The 19,842-nt window shown below is 45.8% G+C and overlaps 1 protein-coding gene across 1 annotated transcript in view; it reads left to right on the top strand.

Annotated features, from left to right (window-relative positions):
• The first annotated feature begins 4,582 nt into the window (after positions 1-4,582).
• Positions 4,583-19,842, top strand: part of mrc2 (mannose receptor, C-type 2) — a 134,971-nt gene continuing 119,711 nt past the window's right edge. Inside the window, exons 1-3 of the mRNA XM_069905084.1 lie at positions 4,583-4,945; positions 15,871-16,044; positions 18,260-18,424. Of these exons, the coding sequence (XP_069761185.1) occupies positions 4,597-4,945; positions 15,871-16,044; positions 18,260-18,424 (688 nt within the window). The 5' untranslated portion in view covers positions 4,583-4,596. The remainder of the gene's footprint in view (positions 4,946-15,870; positions 16,045-18,259; positions 18,425-19,842) is intronic.

A 19,842-nucleotide genomic window follows, 5' to 3' on the forward strand; every position in this document is an offset into this window, starting at 1 on the left:
TCCCCGTTATGCCAGTGTTGCAATAAGGCAGGTGTGAAACGGGCAATTGTGTTGGGGGATTGAAATGACCCAAGTTTTTGTGTGAATACAGGAACGTGAATAAAGAAAAGATTAAAATGAAGGTATAAACTTTGCCGTGGGAAAGTCACAGCGGGGGAGAGAAAGAGGAAATAAATAGCAATTGAGGACAATTTTTAAACAGTGTGGGAAGTTGGTAGTCCTGTCGTGTACAATTTATAAAGACCGTGGGGAAAAAGCAGTGGCAGGCCTGACTTCCCAGAATGTCGTGCGGCAACAAATCCCCTTCATGAATGTGCATGCAGCCCTTTCTCCGCCACACGGAATTCTGGGAGGGCAAGTCCGCCATCGCTTTTTCCCATGGTATGTATAAATTGTGCGCTATGGGGCTACAAACTTTCCCATGCTGTATAAATTGTGCACTAAAGCGCTACCAGCTTTCTCATCCTGTTTAAAAAAATTGTCCGCTATTGCTATTTATTGCCAGCACTTTCTCACGGTCCCTTACGAAGGTATATATAGGCTGGCACAACAACAACAGGGGCTGAAGGGCTCATACTGAGCTGTACATGAAGCTTAATTATGTTATAATTAGGCATGATTAATTTTGTTCAAATACAAGATCATAATACATTGATCAGGATTTAGGGCAGGTCCGCCATCACTCGATGCGTCATGACATCACCAGTAGAAGGTAGAACAGTCCTGACCCTGGGGATGGCTCCTTGCAAGTGTGAAAGCATTCAGTGTCCCAGTTAGGAGTGGTCAAGTATGAAAAGCCAAACCCCCATTCCTATCCCAGGACACTGAATGGCCAATTTAGTGGGATGCAAGTGTGAAGGGGGCTACTGTGGGACCAATGTGGTGAGGCATGGCTACTTCATGCCAGAGACTGACATCTTTGACAGGAAGGAAACACAATCAACTCTATGCTGTAGTGGATTGGAGCCAGAGGACTGTCTCTGGAGTTGCAAATGCTTAAAGGAGACCCCCTTGTATTGTTTACATCAGAATCACGAAACACTCAATCACAACATTTGCAAGCAATTAAAATGTGCACATTCAAAAGATGAAGGGCCTGCTTTCTAAAATTCAGGATGTACCAAAATTCTTTACTGCAAACAAAAGAGTTTTTAAAGTGCAATCCCTGCTGTTAATTTGTTTAAAGCATTGTTTTGCAAACACCGGTGGCCTTCCATTCCATAGGTTAAAAGTGGATGTGCAAGAGAATGCTAATCCTTGGGACTATTCTCACGACTTGCACTGTTTCCTTCTTGAGAGATTTCCTGGATGGTCTTCTAGTTTCTTCTGCCTGAATGCTGGTGGAGTAGAAACATTGGGCATGAGCATAGACACCAGCACTACTTTCAGAGAAGACCCTTTGGTTCAGCGGGGAAATCAAATACTCCATATCTTCTATAGTTGGGGTGACAGCAGCAGACTCTTGCAAGAAGAATTAATCAGAGATTATTCATGTAACGGCAATACCATTTCTTGCTGTTACTAAGGCTAACTTAATCAATTTCAATTGAGAATCTGACAAAGGTAATTTAGGAGTAATACTTAAAAATTTCTTAACAATAGTAATTCACAATTTAATGGAAAAGCCACATAGTAGTTCGTTGCGGAAACTTACTAACCAAAACCCAAAAATAATGAACCTTCAAACAAGACGAGGTATGGTGAAGAGTTCAAGCCTGTAACGTTGGTTGTGTATCTTTATCCCTGCTATGTAGAGGGCACTGTTTGACCTGCTGAGTTTCTCCAGCTTTGTGCTTTTATTTCAACCACGTTGTCTGCAGACTTTCATGTTTTACCTTTGAATCGTCTCCCTGAGACGATTCCATAATGAAGAGAAGTTGGAGAGACTTGGCAGGCCAGGCAGCGTCCGTGGAGAGAAATGGTCAGTCCCTGATTCAGATTGACACTCTTTTTTTTGAGCCCTGACCTGAAATGTCGATTAGCCATTTCTCCTCATGGATGCTGCCTGACCGATGAGTCTCTGCAGCCAGTGGCGGATTAACCATTGGGCTGAGTAGGCTTAAGCCTAGGCTCCCAGGCAGGAGTGGGGAATTTGGGCTCTTCTTGCCCCCCTTCTCCCTCCCCCCTGCCATTTATCGATCCCTCCCCTTTCAATCCCCTGGCATTTTTCGAACCCTTGGATAGTCCCATCGACCCCCAGGGGTTGATATAGACCACTTAACATAACAACATCGCTTTATTCTATTCAAGGAAGGGTGGGGCAAGGTCAGGAGCGGGGAACTTGGGTTTTACTCACCCCCCCCTTCCCTCCCCAACCATTTATCGACCCCTCCCCTTGCAACCCCCTGGCATTTTTTGAACCCTTGGATAATCCCTGACCCCCAGGGGGTTGATATTGACCACTTTGGAGACCACCCTAATATGTTATTTAATATAACAACATCACTTTATTCCATTCAAGGAAGGGTGGGGCAAGGTCGGGGGAGCCTGACTAAAGCTCAGCCTCGGGGCCCAGGTGGTAGTGAATCTGCCACTGCCTCCACCTTCTTGAGTTTGCTCAAGATTCCAGCATCTACACTTCTTGTGTTTCTCCATCCCATAATCTACCGATAGACTGAAATGAAAAAAATAAAATGCAAATGCTTGAAATCTTAAAAACAGAAAAAGTTGGGAAATCTCAGCAGGTCCGGGTGCATCTATGGAAAGAGAAACCAAGCTAATGTTTCAGATTGAGTGGAGCATGAAAGTCTGCAAACACTGTGACTGTAGTAAAGACACTCAGAAATGCTGGAAGAATCAGCCAGTCTCACAGCATCCATGGGTGAGGTCTGAAACATCGGTAATATATCTTTACCTCCTTTGGATGCTGAGAGACCGGCTGAGTTCCTCCAGCTTTTCTGTGTGTTTTTAAGATTTCAGGACAAATAGCCTTCATCAGAATTGTGTTCTGACAATTGTGTTGCTTTCTGTCAGAACTTTGTCAAGAGATCTTTGTCCTGAAGTAGTAGCTCGGTTTTTCATCCACCAGATGTGGCCTGACTTGCTGAGTTTTAGCCAACATTTTCTCTTTCTGTTTAGCTCTTGCCCTGCAGCAAGAGTTGCAAGGATCTAATAGCAAGCAAAAACTTCAGATTACAAATGTAAATCATTTCAGTTACAGGGCTTCAAGACCACACAGCCCCATTTTAAGCACCTCTTGCCAATTAAAGCAAATCAGAAATTTAACCATCACCCACTGCCTTTTCGAGATTTCATCCGATGGGATATTTTACAACTGCTTTTTCATGCCAACTGATATGGCCAAATGGGCCTCTGACATGGAGCATCGGTGCACCCAAGAAAAACTTTGGAAAATTTCATCACAACACGCTATTTAAAGCTCAAGGGAAAATGTTGGAATTGATGGGAGTTGGCAGAAGATGAGAAAGTACCAAATCCTTATTGGAGGCACCATGTTGAGGTGGGAATTTAGTGTTGAGTGAAAATGACTCAGAGGCCTGAGATCCAGAGCTGGAATCATTTCCTTCCTCATTACCTGGTTGCAAACACTCTGCAAATTGGGAAAATTTGCACTTGAAGCCAAACTAGGCAGAAACTGCAACTAATAATGACTATTATTGTAAGTGGAAGAGAGAAGGATGTTCGATGTGAAGGGTGTGTTGCACGTGTGCCTTTTAGTAGGTGGCACTTCAACCCATCTAATCTCTTCTCAGTCAACCTACTAAACTGGCCACTCACCTACTTCAGGTCAACACGTAGGAGGCCGAGCTTTTAATTGGTTGGAAGCATGTTGGAGGGAGTGGAAAATGGCAAGCAAAATTCATCAAGTCAAATATTGAACATTCAGTTCGCTCTCTGGAAGGTATTAGAATGTATAACAGTTCAGGCCCTTCGGCCTTCAATTTCCTCCCTTAAAAAAAGTATTAAACCCTACCTTCCCCATAACCCTCTGTTTTTCTTTCATTCATGTGTCTGTCTAAGGGCCTCTGACATGCGACCAATGTCTTAGCTTCCACCATTATCCCTGACAAGGCATCCCAAGCCCCCACAACTGCCTACAAGGCAGAATTGTCACTTTACTGGTAGTGCAAAAAAATCTTCTTCAGAAGATGTGTAAACAAATAAATAAAAGTTAACAAATAGTGTAATGCAGAGGGGGAACATAATCAATAGTCTGAGCCCTTAAATGAGTCCCTGATTGGGTTTGTCGTTGAGGAGTCTGATGGTGGAGGGGGAGCAGCAGTTCCTGAATCTGGAGGCGCGAGTCTTGTGGCACCTGTACCTCTTTCCTGAAGAAGAAAGCTGAAGACGTGGGGGTGGAAGAGGATGGAACCAAAGAGGGAGGGAAAAGAGAATGGGTGGGGGAGCTAGACGAGGGTGAGTGGGAAAAGGATCAAAGTGTAGGGGAGGAAAGGGAGACAAACAAGGAAAGGAACTCTAGCTGTAATTCGAAAGTTTTATGTTCATACCATTGGGCTGCAGACTGCCCAGGTGGAATAGGAGACATTGCTCTTAAGATAAATGTTGACGACTCCTAACCGGGCTCTTTTAGTTTTAACAACATACGTTTGACTTGCAGATGCCAACGTGTTCCTGATGTACAGTGAGAAGGGCAGGGGCTGCCTGGAGAGTCGAGGTTCCAATGTAGGGCTGGCCCTGACCTGCAACGAGAGCTCCACCCACCAGCAGTGGAAGTGGGTGTCCAGGCTGCGTCTCTTTAACCTAGGGTCAGAGCAGTGCCTGAGCACCCAGAGGAAGAATGAGACTGCGCCCACCCTGGGCATGACAGAGTGCGACCAGGAATCCGCCCAGATGCGCTGGCATTGTAACAGTTTGGGCAGGCAGCTCAACAGCATCCTAAATCTGCAGCCTGAAGGCTCAGGGCCCGGGGGCCTGTGGAAGATATACAACACCGACGAGAACCTTTGCTCTCGTCCCTATCATGGTAAGATCTAAAACCCTCAGTACCTCTTCATACTACACCAGTGATATATTTTTAGCATTTGTATTTGACCCATCATTTGGTGACATGGTTAGCGCAACGCTGTTTCAGCGCCAGCAACCAAGTTTGAATCAGGACTGTCTGAAAGGAGTTTGTACGTTCTCCCCATGTCTGCGCAGGTTTCCTCCAGTTGTTCCGGTTTCCTCCCACTCTTGAAAAAACGTACAAAGTTGCTGGTTAATTGGAGTACTTGGATGGCGTGGACCAGTTTTGGTCACCTTATCACAGGAAAGATATCAATAAGATAGAAAGAGTGGAGAGAAGATTTACTGGGATGTTGGCTGGACTTGAGGAACTGAGTTACAGGGAAAAAGGTTAAACAGGTTAGAACTTTATTCCCTGGAGTGTAGAAGAATGAGGGGAGATTTGATAGAGGTATTTAAAATTATGAGGGGGGGGGGATAGACAGAGTAAATGTAGATGGACTTTTTCCACTGAGGGTAAGTGAGATACAAACCAGAGGTCATGGGTTAAGGGTAAAAGGGCAAAGGTTTAGAGGGAATATTACAGTGGACTTCTTCACCCAGAGAGGGGCGGGAGAGTGGAACGATCTGCCAACTGAAGTGGTGAATGCGGGATCAATTTGGACCGATAGATGGATTGGAGGGGTACGGAGGGCCACGGTCAAGGTGCAGGTCAGTGGGACTAGCCACAGACTAGAAGGGCCAAAGGGCCTGTTACCATGCTGTATGTCTACATTTTAAAAAATCCGACTTTCAGACAATTGGTTAGTTAAGCCTCCTCACAGTGACAAAGCTTCTTGGTCTTTTAGTTCTGCCACCTCCCTCTCGCCTGATGCCCATTGAGAAAGTGAATTTGTTGGAGAGGAAATTGGCCGGCACTTCAGGTTAACTGATTGAAAGCTGCTGGATAACAAGAGGGTTTTATCGTGGCAGCTTCGATGGATATTTGGCTGCTACTCATGTTGGAGGGAAGTGGGAAGTTTATTGTTATACACATTGTACCTTGTTATACACACAAAAGACAGAAATGATAGATTCTCAATATTCACAATTACCATCATGCAAAAGAATAAGGTGGTCTTAAAAGTGGATGGTTAAGACCCTGATCACTGTTGGGGAAAAAAGCTGGAGGTGATGGTTTTCAGGCTTCTGCATCTCTTATCTGAGGGGGGCAGTGAGAAGAGGTTGTGACCAGGCTCCTTTATGGTGTTGGCTGCCTTTTAAAAAAAATTTTTTTTCATTTTCCATAAATATATTCATACAATCTTTAAACTTTTATTTATACATTAAATAGATGCTTGTGTGTGTGTGTAAAATGTTTACTAAAGAAAAAGAAAATTCATGTCTTTCCCCCTCCCCAACTCCCATCAATGTGATCTACTGGGATCGTTGTCTGAAGAGGATGTGCAAAATTATTGAGAATTCCCTTCTGCCCCGCACACAGCATCTTTTAGCTGCTCCCGTCGGGGAAGAGATACAGGAGGATCAGAGCCAGCACCACCAGGTTGAGGAACAGGGGCAGTGAGAATGCTGAACGACCAAAGGAGCTGATCGCACTAAACATCCAAAACCCTCATTTATACAAAACTATTTATTTATTTATCTGTATTTATTTATAATACTTGTCCTGCATATGTATTGTTCATCCGTATGTGTGTTATGTCTGGTTGTGCGTCTGCGTGTGTTTGCACTGAGGACTGGAGAACGCTGTTTCATCAGGTTGTACTTGTACAATCAGATGACAATAAACTTGATGACTTGAAAAACATCTCAATTACAATAATCGAGAGCCATTGGGAGAACCGAAGTTAGGAATAGAAGTACCAACAAACTAATGGAGCTTTTCTTTGGCTTGGCTTCGCGGACGAAGATTTATGGAGGGGGTAAAAGTCCACGTCAGCTGCAGGCTCGTTTGTGGCTGACAAGTCCGATGCGGGACAGGCAGACACGGTTGCAGCGGCTGCAGGGGAAAATTGGTTGGTTGGGGTTGGGTGTTGGGTTTTTCCTCCTTTGCCTTTTGTCTGTGAGGTGGGCTCTGCGGTCTTCTTCAAAGGAGGTTGCTGCCCGCCGAACTGTGAGGTGCCAAGATGCACGGTTTGAGGCGATATCAGCCCACTGGCGGTGGTCAATGTGGCAGGCACGAAGAGATTTCTTTAGGCAGTCCTTGTACCTTTTCTTTAGTGCACCTCTGTCACGGTGGCCAGTGGAGAGCTCACCATATAACACGATCTTGGGAAGGCGATGGTCCTCCATTCTGGAGACGTGACCCACCCAGCGCAGCTGGATCTTCAGCAGCGTGGACTCAATGCTGTCGACCTCTGCCATCTCGAGTACTTCGACGTTAGGGATGAAAGCGCTCCAATGGATGTTGAGGATGGAGCGGAGACAACGCTGGTGGAAACGTTCTAGGAGCCGTAGGTGATGCCGGTAGAGGACCCATGATTCGGAGCCGAACAGGAGTGTGGGTATGACAAAGGCTCTGTATACGCTTATCTTTGTGAGGTTTTTCAGTTGGTTGTTTTTCCAGACTCTTTTGTGTAGTCTTCCAAAGGCGCTATTTGCCTTGGCGAGTCTGTTGTCTATCTCATTGTCGATCCTTGCATCTGATGAAATGGTGCAGCCGAGATAGGTAAACTGGTTGACCGTTTTGAGTTTTGTGTGCCCGATGGAGATGTGGGGGGGCTGGTAGTCATGGTGGGGAGCTGGCTGATGGAGGACCTCAGTTTTCTTCAGGCTGACTTCCAGGCCAAACATTTTGGCAGTTTCCGCAAAGCAGGACGTCAAGTGCTGAAGAGCTGGCTCTGAATGGGCCACTAAAGCGGCATCGTCTGCAAAGAGTAGTTCACGGACAAGTTTCTCTTGTGTCTTGGTGTGAGCTTGCAGGCGCCTCAGATTGAAGAGACTGCCATCCGTGCGGTACCGGATGTAAACAGCGTCTTCATTGTTGGGGTCTTTCATGGCTTGGTTCAGCGTGGCTTCTTGGCTTGTGTCCTTGGGTCATAAAGGAAATGACAGCAGAGATAATGGATACATTGGCTTTAATCCAGCAAAATGCAATGGGTTCTGGAGAGGTCATTACTCAAGAAAACTGAGAGATTAGAGGCCTAAAATCTGTCATTGGAAAACTGCTGGCAGCTGTTATGAGGGAAGTCATACCATGATATTTAGAAAATTATAGGCATAAAACAAAGCCAATATGGTTTTATGGAACTTAAATTTCTTTTGACAAATTTACTGGAATTCTTCAAGGATGTCTTCTTCTCTTTGGCTTGGCTTCGCGGACGAAGATTTATGGAGGGGGTAAAAAGTCCACGTCAGCTGCAGGCTCGTTTGTGGCTGACAAGTCCGATGCGGGACAGGCAGACACGATTGCAGCGGTTGCAAGGGAAAATTGGTTGGTTGGGGTTGGGTGTTGGGTTTTTCCTCCTTTGCCTTTTGTCAGTGAGGTGGGCTCTGCGGTCTTCTTCAAAGGAGGTTGCTGCCCGCCAAACTGTGAGGCGCCAAGATGCACGGTTTGAGGCGATATCAGCCCACTGGCGGTGGTCAATGGGGCAGGCACCAAGAGATTTCTTTAGGCAGTCCTTGTACCTTTTCTTTGGTGCACCTCTGTCACGGTGGCCAGTGGAGAGCTCGCCATGTAACACGATCTTGGGAAGGCGATGGTCCTCCATTCTGGAGACGTGACCCATCCAGCGCAGCTGGATCTTCAGCAGCGTGGACTCGATGCTGTCGACCTCTGCCATCTCGAGTACTTCGACGTTAGGGGTGTAAGCGCTCCAATGGATGTTGAGGATGGAGCGGAGACAACGCTGGTGGAAGCGTTCTAGGAGCCGTAGGTGGTGCCGGTAGAGGACCCATGATTCGGAGCCGAACAGGAGTGTGGGTATGACAACGGCTCTGTATACGCTTATCTTTGTGAGGTTTTTCAGTTGGTTGTATTTCCAGACTCTTTTGTGTAGTCTTCCAAAGGCGCTATTTGCCTTGGCGAGTCTGTTGTCTATCTCATTGTCGATCCTTGCATCTGATGAAATGGTGCAGCCGAGATAGGTAAACTGGTTGACCGTTTTGAGTTTTGTGTGCCCGATGGAGATGTGGGGGGGCTGGTAGTCATGGTGGGGAGCTGGCTGATGGAGGACCTCAGTTTTCTTCAGGCTGACTTCCAGGCCAAACATTTTGGCAGTTTCCGCAAAGCAGGACGTCAAGCGCTGAAGAGCTGGCTCTGAATGGGCAACTAAAGCGGCATCGTCTGCAAAGAGTAGTTCACGGACAAGTTTCTCTTGTGTCTTGGTGTGAGCTTGCAGGCGCCTCAGATTGGATAACAAACTGGATAAAGGGAAGCTCCAGAAGACTCTTGATGGTTACCACATAATACAAGAACTCATGGGGGTTCATACTATTGGCAAGGGTCATAGTGTGGCTAACTAATAGAAAACAGGGAGTTGGGATAAATATACTCTTTTTGCTGTCGTAATCAGTATTACAGTTATCAGTGCTGGGGTTTGTATCTGTGGTAATGACTTGGATCAAGGAGTTCACATGTACTGCAGCCAGATTTACTGATGACACAAAGATGGATCGGTTAACAAATTGAGAGGCGGGCACAGAGGGCCTGAAAAGGCACATGGATGGGTTAGGTGATTTGTTAGGATGTTGGCACATGGAGTATAATGTGGGAAAATCTGAGGTTATCCACCTTGGGAGAAAGAGTAAGAAAGCAAATTATTTAAACTGAGTGATCCCACAAAATGCTGTGAGACGAAGGGATCAAAGGGTTCTAATCCCTAAAAGTCAAAAGATTAAGCAAGTAATTCAGAAGCCACATGGAATGTTTGTATTTATTGGTAGGGTCTGGAATATAAAAGTAGGAAAGTTTTGCTGCAAGTTTGCAGAACATTGGCAAGGCTGCACCTGGAGTTTTGTGCACGGTTTTGGTCTCCATGTTATGGGAATGTAGAGAAAATTGACCTCCTTGGTGGCTGGAATAAAGCAGTTGATTTTTTTTTAAATCGAGTGGCTTGAAACCTATAACGTTCTGTGGAAGAGTGATAGGGTGGATGCTGTTGGAGTAAAGTTTCAAAATAAAGGATTGCCTGTTTAGGCCAGAGTTGAGGAGAAATTTCTTCTGTCAGAATCTACTTCCATAGAATCTGCAAATCTTCACGGCTGCTGCTGGTCATTGGAACTTTATTCTTCGGCACAGACCCCTCGGTCATGGCGTTTTAAATAAAACTACCGTCAGCTCCTTGAACAGGCTATTCAAAGCCTGTACAGAGCTGACCGCAGTCAGAATGGGCAGTTGAAGCCCACGGTCGTATTGTCTCTTCTCCAGCTCTCGTGGGTGCACACCAGCGCCAGTGCTGCCATTACAGGAGTGCCATAATTTTTATCTTGTTCTACCACCCCACCCCATTCCACCTTCACCCCATTAAAGCCAAGGATAATTATTGTTGAATCTCACAGTTAAATGCTCTCTGATATGTGACCTGCTCTGTGAAAACAAGTCATGGGATCTAGTCAATGAGAAACCAGCTGAGGCTTTTTCTATCCAAGATTCCATCACTGCATGTGTAAATTATCCATATCAGCTCATTAAATCACAAACATATAATTTTAAGATTTGAACCCTTTTGTTAATATGTGGTCTTGAGTATTATTTTTGGAAAGCTGTATGTTGTATCATAAACAAAGCTGCAAGTGTAAATGAGCCATTTCTGTTTGTAATCCTGTTGGCAACCACAGTCTCAAGCTGAGTTCCCAGTGATGTTTTTCTTGTCACTTAAATTGGCCAAGGAACGATGCAGAAAATCCACCACCATTTTTCCTGGCGATCTGGTTTAAAGTTTCCTGGCCACAGCATCTTCACATCAGAGCCAACCCCTTCCCTCTGTTTGCTGGTGGACCCTCCCTTTCTTCAGATTTGTTGTCAGAGTGCACACGTGACTTCCTGCAGAGTTACCACTTATTGGTAGAGCAAAAAACCGTACACAGCATAAAGAACTATAAACAGATAACAAAAGTAAACAAACTGACTGTGCAATACAAAGAGAACAAGTAAGTCCTTAAATGAGGCCCTGATTGAGTGTGTTGTTGAGGAGTCTGATGGTGGAGGGAGCAGCTGTTCTTGAACCTGGTGGTGCGAGTCTTGTGGCACCGAGACCTCTTTCCTGATGGCAGCAGCGAGAACAGAGCGTGTGCTGGGTGGTGTGGGTCCTTGATGATTGCTGCTGCTCCCTGATGGTAGTGTACCCTGTAGATGTTCTCAATACTGGGGAATGTGTTGCCTGTGATGTCCTGGGCTGAATCCAGTTGCCTGATGTTTCAAAAATATCATTTAATTTTATTGGGCAGAGAGGGTAACACTTGTGTCTGCACTGCTGGACTATGTTAACACATCCTGCTTCCTTTAAATTTTTATGCATGTCATTTCCAAACTCTGTTAATGCTGCTTTATTTTATTAAAAAAATGTTGCTATTGCTCAAGTTAAACAGGAACTTTTGCAGACGTTGGGATTGTAGTGCAATGCACACAAGTGCTGGAGAAACTCGGCAGATCACACGCAGCATGTTTGAGTATTGCCTTGCTTTTACTGACAGGTTGATGTTGGGGGTGTGCCTTTCCACACTCACTGGTGAGCCTGGGTGTTCTGTGTGTGTAACACACACGTTGGCGATCCTGTGTATGTATAAGTGAGTCTCACACTCTGGTGATCATGGGGTGTGTGTGTGTCACACATTTTGGTGATCATTGTGTGTGTGTGTCACACACACTGGTGATCATGGGGTGTGTGTGTGTCACACATTCTGGTGATCATGGGGTGTGTGTGTGTGTGTCTCACACTCACTGGTGTTCCTGGATGTGGCCCATCAGTGTGCTCTCACAGACATTACGTGGAGCACTACCTGCCACATCACTGCCGATGCCCTGTGCTGCCCCTGGTGCTCTGGATCTCACCACTGCACTGTGAGTGGGCTCTCAGTAGAAGAGGGTGACCAGGAACCTCTGTCCAGGGATTTCCTTCGTTTTCCACCACAGAGCCACTCTGACATCTGATTACCTAAACTCCAAAACTGTGCTTCTAATGTTGTCTCCTCTTGGTCGTGTCCTGGGAATGTCATTGCTGTGCACGACAAGTTGATTTAGTTTCTGTGGGACAAAGGTTTTGTTATGGAGACTCTCCATGGATCCCAAAATGATTTTCCTTCTGGACCTCCTCTCCGTCTGATGAACGACTGCCTGGGTTAATGTTTTGGGACCTACACCCATGATCTGAGAACAGAGTCATGAATGAGCACATTAGCCTTCCTTAAACTCAGGAAATCTGCAGTGGCATCACTCTGGTGACCCCAATCACCCCCCGCCCACCTCACGACCTTCACCCCTGCCCAATCAAGATCAGCATCAGAACCAAAGGAGGCCATTCATCCCATCCTGTTCCAGCCAGCTCCTTGAAAGACCGATCCAATGGATCTACTTTTCTGTTTTCTCCCTTGCTTTTTACAGATTTTGTTTCTTTTTCTAATATTTAACAAATTTCCTTCTGGAAGTTATTTTCGAACCTCTTTCAAGCCAAGTTTTCCAGGTTTTAAGCACTTGCCACGTAAAGAATATGCCTTGTCCTCACATCCCGTACAAATAATCTCTGCCCTTGAGTTGTCTCACTGCCTGCTATCTTTGGAAACCTTTTCTCCTCATCCGTTCCTTCAGTTTGCTCATTGTTTCGAACCCCTGCTCCATCTCCCCATAACCGTCTCTGCACTAAAACCCCTGTTTACAGTTCTTGGATATGATGATATGATGATCAGTTCATTTCAGAAATGCACCTCCAGTACCATTTACACATCAGGCATGCACAGGATGGCATCATTACCCATGCCACACAGCATCAGTAACCTTCTGGGCAGCCTAGGCCGTGCTGTACAAGAAGTGAGTATCATTATTCCCTCCAGAGGCAGCCATGACCCAGTGCATTAGGATGCTTGATAAGTAAGCTCCTTCATCGCCTTTCATCCTTCTGACTCGCCTCAGACTAAGAGGCATTGTATTCTGTACACACACTGTTACATGTCATCGCTCTGCAACCACGCAGCTGCTCCTGGTGCTCCCAAGGACCAGGTTGAGAATCGTTGAACCAAGAAGATTCCCTGCATCCCTATTGCTCCTAAATCCCAGCATCTCTCTCCTGACCCTCCCAAACCCCCAATCCACCCTCAACCTCCGATCCCAGGACGTCACTACCCTAATCTTCAATCCTCTCCAATTCCAGCACTTCCAACTTTCTGATGCTCTTGATTGTTGGATAATTCCAATCTTCTGATCCTTCTGACCACTCAATCCCATGGAGTCATCCATCTCCAGCATCCCATCTGCCTTCTGGTATATTTCCAGCAGCAATCTTCATTCAATATCCTCAATCAGTTTTCAATCCTCAACCTCTGAGACCCCCAATCATTCTCCCTTCTCCCCTCAGCTCTCCTTCCTGTGAGGTTTCTTTAGAATGGATAGCAACAGAAACACAGGTGCTTTCAACCCTGTCAGCAAGGATGTCTCTTCAGATGGCCCCCATCAGATGTTTTTGCGGTGGTATCAGTACATCATGTGAATACGGGCACTTCAGCAAGGCTTTTGGCAAGGTCTCACATGGTAGAGGGTTCCAGAAGGTGAGATCACATAGCACCAAGTGTCATCTAGTCTATGAATACGGGCACTTCAGCAAGGCTTTTGGCAAGGTCTCACATGGTAGAGGGTTCCAGAAGGTGAGATCACATAGCACCAAGTGTCATCTAGTCTATGAATACGGGCACTTCAGCAAGGCTTTTGGCAAGGTCTCACATGGTAGAGGGTTCCAGAAGGTGAGATCACAGAGCACCAAGTGTCATCTATTGGTTTCAAGATAGACTTGGTAGTAGGGTCAGAGGCAGCTGACGGAAGGTTGTTTCTCTGATTAGAGTCAGGGTTCAATGTTGCTTCTCATGTACTGGATAAGGACCTTGCTGCCATGATCATTAAATTTGTGGATGAAACCAGAATCGTTTGTGTGGTGGACAATGAAGAAAATTGTGTTGGGTTAATACAGGGTCTACGTCAACTAGGAACGTGGTTAATGTTAGAGAAATTGAATTTAACTTGGACAAGGGTGAAGTGATTTTGGGAAGTTAAACCAGTATAGCACAAGCAACATGAAAATGGGGCCGTGGGGAACATTGTAGAACAGAAAGACCTGAAGATGATGACACTGCTGGTAGACAAGGTGATGAAGAAGATGTACGACACTTATTCCTTCATTGAACAGAGCAAGGAGAGTGAGAGCTGGGGTGTTGTGTTACAGGTGCATAGATGTTGTGATGACCACAGCTGGATTATTGTCTGCTGCTCTGGTTGCCACACGAAAGGAAGGATGAGATTAGGTGTGAGAGGGTGCAAAAAAGATCCTTGTGTGTTGCCGGAACTGGTGGGGTTGGGTTACCAAGAGAAATAAGTAGGCTGTGATTGTGTTCCATGGAGCAAATGAGACCTTATAGAAGCTTAGAAAATCCAGAGGGGCAACCATAAGGTGAATGGTCACATCCTTTCCCCGAAGACGGGGGAATTTTAAACTAGAGGGGATAAATTTAAGGCGGAGGGGAAAGATTCAAATGGGACTTAATGAGGAACTTATCTCACAGGGTATGGGTATATGGAATGATCTGTTTGAGGAAGGGGTAGACCAGGATACAATTACAACATTTAAAAGACTTTTGGTCAAGTTCGTGGATAGGAAAGGTACAGGGATAAGGGTGCAAATTGGACCAGCTCAGCTTGGCATGAACGAGTTGGGCTGAAGGGCCTGTTTATGTCCTGTAAATGGGCTGCACGGTTAGCACAACGTTGTTATAGAGCCAGTGATTGGGATGAGGGTTCGAATCCCGTTCTCTCTGTTAAGAGTTTTCAACATTGTTAGAGAGCTAGTGATTGGGATGAGGGTTCGAATCCCGTTTTCTCTGTTAAGAGTTTTCAACGTTGTTAGAGAGCTAGTGATTGGGATGAGGGTTCGAATCCCGTGCTCTCTGTAAGGAGTTTGTATGTTCCCTCCATGACTGCGTGGGTTTCTCCAGGGGTTTCTGGTTTCCTCCCACCCTTCAAAACGTATCAGGGTTGTAGGTAAATAGGGTGTAACTGGGCAGCACGGGCTTGTGGGCCGAAAAGACCTGTCACTGTGCTGTATGTCTACATTTAAAATTTAATAAATTGAAAGCACTATTGCAATAAGTAAGTTATATTATGTAAACGTGCTCGATTGCTCTCCCACTTTGCAGAAAATGTACATGAACACTGTCCATAGTTAAAAGCACTTGATACAATTCAGCCTGTTGTTGATTTTCCCTGGTCAAATCGTCTTCCTCAACTCTCTCCAGTGATGCATGTACACAGAGGAGCGTATGGACTTAACTCACTTCTCTTCAGTAACTCAGGACCAGTAGCTGAGACTGTATGGATGAAGGCACAGTCTCTCAGACTGCATGATATGGTGATGATAAAACGCTGCAAATTATGTGGGCAAAACCCTGAGAGTCTTTGACCCACAAGAATTGGTAACCAGAGGACATGGGTTTACGGTGTGGTGGGGGGAGATTTAACAGGAACTCCAGGGGTAACTATTTTTACACAGAGTGCTGTGGGAGGAGGTGGTTGAGTCAGGTGATACATTTAAGAAAAAAAAATCAGACAGGTACAAGGATAGGATGGGTTTAGAAGGATATGAGCCAAATGCAGGCAGGTGGGATTAGTGTGGGTGGGACATTTTGGTTGACGTGGGCAAATTTAGCTGAAGGGCCTGCTTCCACACAGTGACTAAAACCATCAACAATGTCTTGGGTGTAAATTTGGGCAACTCTTTTAAAATCTATGTACGATTTTTCCTTTATTAGAGATCTACACCATCCAGGGGAACTCCCACGGGAAGCCATGCACCATCCCATTCATGTACGATGACCAGTGGTTCCATGACTGCACCACCATTGGGCGTGAAGACGGTCACCTCTGGTGCGCCACAACAGTGGACTACGGGAAGGATGAAAGATGGGGATTCTGTCCCATTGCAAGTGAGTAAGCTGTATGTTCGGAGGAGAGTCCCACCGTGCTCTCTTGTACAGTTGGAGTCTCCGATGCAAATTAACTGGATAAGTGTAAAGTGATTATATATTGGGAAGATAAACCAGGACATATAATAAATAGTGGAGCACTGGGGAGTATTGTAGAACAGAAAAATCTTGGGATATTTCCCTGAAAGTATTGACAGAGGTAGACAAGGAGGTGAAGAAGGCACATTGTACAAAACAAGAGATGGAACGTCATGGCCCCATCATTTCTTGTGTGAGTCCAGTCCTTGCATCTAAGTTGGATGATGACACGAAAATTAGTGGAAACCCAAACTGTGTGGAGGATGTGCAGAAATACAGCGAGGTTAAGTGAGAGGGCAAGGGTCTGGCATAAGCTGTACAATGTTGGTAAAGCAAGGGGCAACACAGTGTAAGGGGTGGCATGGTTAGCGTAACATTTTGCACATCGTTGTTAGAGTGCCGGCGATCGGGACCGGTGTTCAAATTCCATGCTGTCTGCAAGGAGTTTGTATGTTCTCCCTATGCTTCCATGGGTTTCTTCCAGGGGCTCATGTTTGCTCCCATGGTTTGTAGGTGAATTGGGCACCACAAGCTCATGGGCTGAAATGGCCTGTTACTGTTCTGTATGTTTAAATTTAACAAAATTTAAGTTTAAAATGGGGTATCAAATTATTATTTAAATGATGAAAGGTTGCAGAGCGCTGTTGTGTGGAGGGACTTGGGAGTGTGTGTGCGTGAATCACAAAATGTTTGGGTTGCAGGTGCAACAGGTAATCAAGAAGGCAAATGGAATGTTGGCCTTCATTACTAGAAGGATTGCATTTAGAGCAGAGAGATTCTGCTGCAACTGTACAGGGCACTGGTGAGGCCGCACTTGGAGCAGTGCGTGCAGTTCTGGTCTCCTGACTTGAGAAAAGGTAGACTGTATTTGGAGGAGGTGCAGAGAAGGTTCACCAGGTTGATTCCTGAGATGAGGGGATTAGCCTATGAGGAGAAATTGTCTGGGACTGTACTCGGTGGAATTCATAAGAATGAGAGGGGATCTTATAAAGACATAAAATTATGAAAGGTATTGATAATATAGAGGCAGAAAATTTGTTTCCTCTGGTAGGTGAAACTAGAACTAGGGGAAATACCCTCAAGATTCAAGGAAGTAGATTTTGGATTAAGATGCGGAGGAATTGCTTTTTCCAGAGTGTAGTGAATCTGCAGAATTTTCTACTCAATGAAGCAGTAGCAACTGCCTCATTAAACCTATTTAATATACAATGAGATAAGTGTTTACATGGTAGAGAAATTAAGGGTTATGGGAGAAAGGCAGGTAGATGGAGTGATCTTATCGAAAGGTGGAACAGGCTTGACGTGCCAGATGGCCGACTCCTGCTCCTATTTTGCATGTTCTTAACTCTACAGACTATTGATGAACTTTTTCTTTGCGTCTGGTGAGAAGCTCTTTCACACCAGGGTTTCTAGTTAGACCACATTTGAATCTTCCATTTGGTATATCTTGCAATATGAAACTTTCTTAAAACTACCTGGAGCCACGTAGATTTAGATTTCTAATGAAATTTAAAGTGACTTATACTTTGTTTTTCATATAATTTTTGAATGGCCACAAATACAAATCTTTTGGTACAACTGATTTATTTTGGAGAGTTCATACAAGAAAACCTCAAAGCACATACTGTGTGTTAGTGGTCTGCAGTGTCTGGGACACCCAAGTTTCTTAGAGACAGTCCAATCTATGCCAAAGGGAGATTTGGAGTTCTATCTTGTTGTCAGTTGCAGAGTTGAAATGCCTACACAACCTCTGGACAGCTGTACAGATTCATCCCAGCTGTGTTTGTGGATGTCACATGAGGACTGTGTCAGGTTTGGCCCTGTGGCTTGCTGGCACAAGAATAATGGATAGTTGTATGAAGTTGGAGCGAGCATTCGAAGATGAGTCACCACCTGGGAGAGGCATTGGGCATGACCGGGAAAGGAGAAGAAAGGGTTTGTGTCCATTTTCACCTACAAGGGTTTTTAAAAGCTATGTGTAATGATGCCTTGTGCAGCATTTGCGGGCATGATTCAGCCAGCTATGTCCGAGGCTTTAAACATTCTGGTGGGAGCTGCACCTTACACCATGAAAGCATGAGTTGTATAAGATTCTTGACTCTATTCACTTTTACTAAGAATGCTTTTCTGTCTGTAGGCGATGACTGTGAGACTTTCTGGGACAAGGACCCTCTGACCAACAGCTGCTACCAGTTCAACTTCCAGTCCACTCTGTCGTGGAGTGAGGCTCGTACCAGCTGCCAGCAACAAAGCTCAGACCTCCTCAGTATCACAGAGCTTCACGAGCAGACGTACATCAACGGTACAGCAATGACGTGCACCCTCCCGCTCCTTTGCCAGTCACGGGATTCTTGATCCGCTTTGTAGCCCAGGGGTTTAAAACACATAATCTTGGCTCCCAGAGCAGTATAGATGGACATATGAAAATAGGAGTGGGTGTCTCAAGCTTCCCCACCCTTCAATATGATTGTGGCTGATCTCTGCTGGTCTCAATAGTGTAGCGGTTAGCGCAATGCTTTTACAGCGCTGGTGATCGGGACTTGGGTTTGAATCCAGTGCTGTCTTTAAGGAGTTTGTATGTCCTCCCCGTGTCTACGTGGGTTTTCTCTGGGTGCTCTGATTTCCTCCCACCCTTCAAAATGTATCAGGGGTTGTTGGTCATTTGGGTGTAATTGTGCGCCACGGACTCGTGGGCCGAAAGGGCCTTTTACTGTGCAGTACAGCCAGGAAATCCAGGAGCTGCTGGCAAAGAAGCGAGCTGCCCACCAGGCTCACCTTACAAAGCCGTCCTGTCCAGAAAAGAAACAAGCCTTCCGTCGCGCATGCAGCCATCTTCAGCGCAAACTCCGGGAGATCCAAAATGAGTGGTGGACTAGCCTCGCCAAGCGAACCCAGCTCAGCGCGGACATTGGCGACTTCAGGGGTTTCTACGAGGCTCTAAAGGCTGTGTACGGCCCCTCACCCCAAGTCAAAAGCCCGCTGCGCAGCTCAGACGGCAAAGTCCTCCTCAGCGACAAGATCTCCATCCTCAACCGATGGTCAGAACACTTCCAATCTCTTTTCAGTGCCAACCGCTCAGTCCAAGATTCCGCCCTGCTCCAGCTCCCTTAACAGCCCCTAAGGCTAGAGCTGGATGAGGTCCTCACCCAGGATGAGACATATAAGGCAATCGAACAACTGAAAAGTGGCAAAGCAGCAGGTATGGATGGAATCCCCCCCAGAGGTCTGGAAGGCTGGCGGCAAAACTCTGCATGTCAAACTGCATGAGTTTTTCAAGCTTTGTTGGGACCAAGGAAAACTGCCTCAGGACCTTTGTGATGCCACCATCATCACCCTGTACAAAAACAAAGGCGAGAAATCAGACTGCTCAAACTTCAGGGGAATCACGCTGCTCTCCTTTGCAGGCAAAATCTTCGCTAGGATTCTCCTAAATAGAATAATACCTAGTGTCGCCGAGAATATTCTCCCAGAATCACAGTGCGGCTTTCGCGCAAACAGAGGAACTACTGACATGGTCTTTGCCCTCAGACAGCTCCAAGAAAAGTGCAGAGAACAAAACAAAGGACTCCACATCACCTTTGTTGACCTCACCAAAGCCTTCGACACCGTGAGCAGGAAAGGACTTTGGCAAATACTAGAGCGCATCGGATGCCCCCCAAAGTTCCTCAACATGATTATCCAACTGCACGAAAACCAACAAGGTCGGGTCAGATACAGCAA

The sequence above is a fragment of the Narcine bancroftii genome, chromosome 12 (genome assembly GCF_036971445.1).
Source record: "Narcine bancroftii isolate sNarBan1 chromosome 12, sNarBan1.hap1, whole genome shotgun sequence".
Lineage (NCBI taxonomy): Eukaryota > Metazoa > Chordata > Chondrichthyes > Torpediniformes > Narcinidae > Narcine > Narcine bancroftii.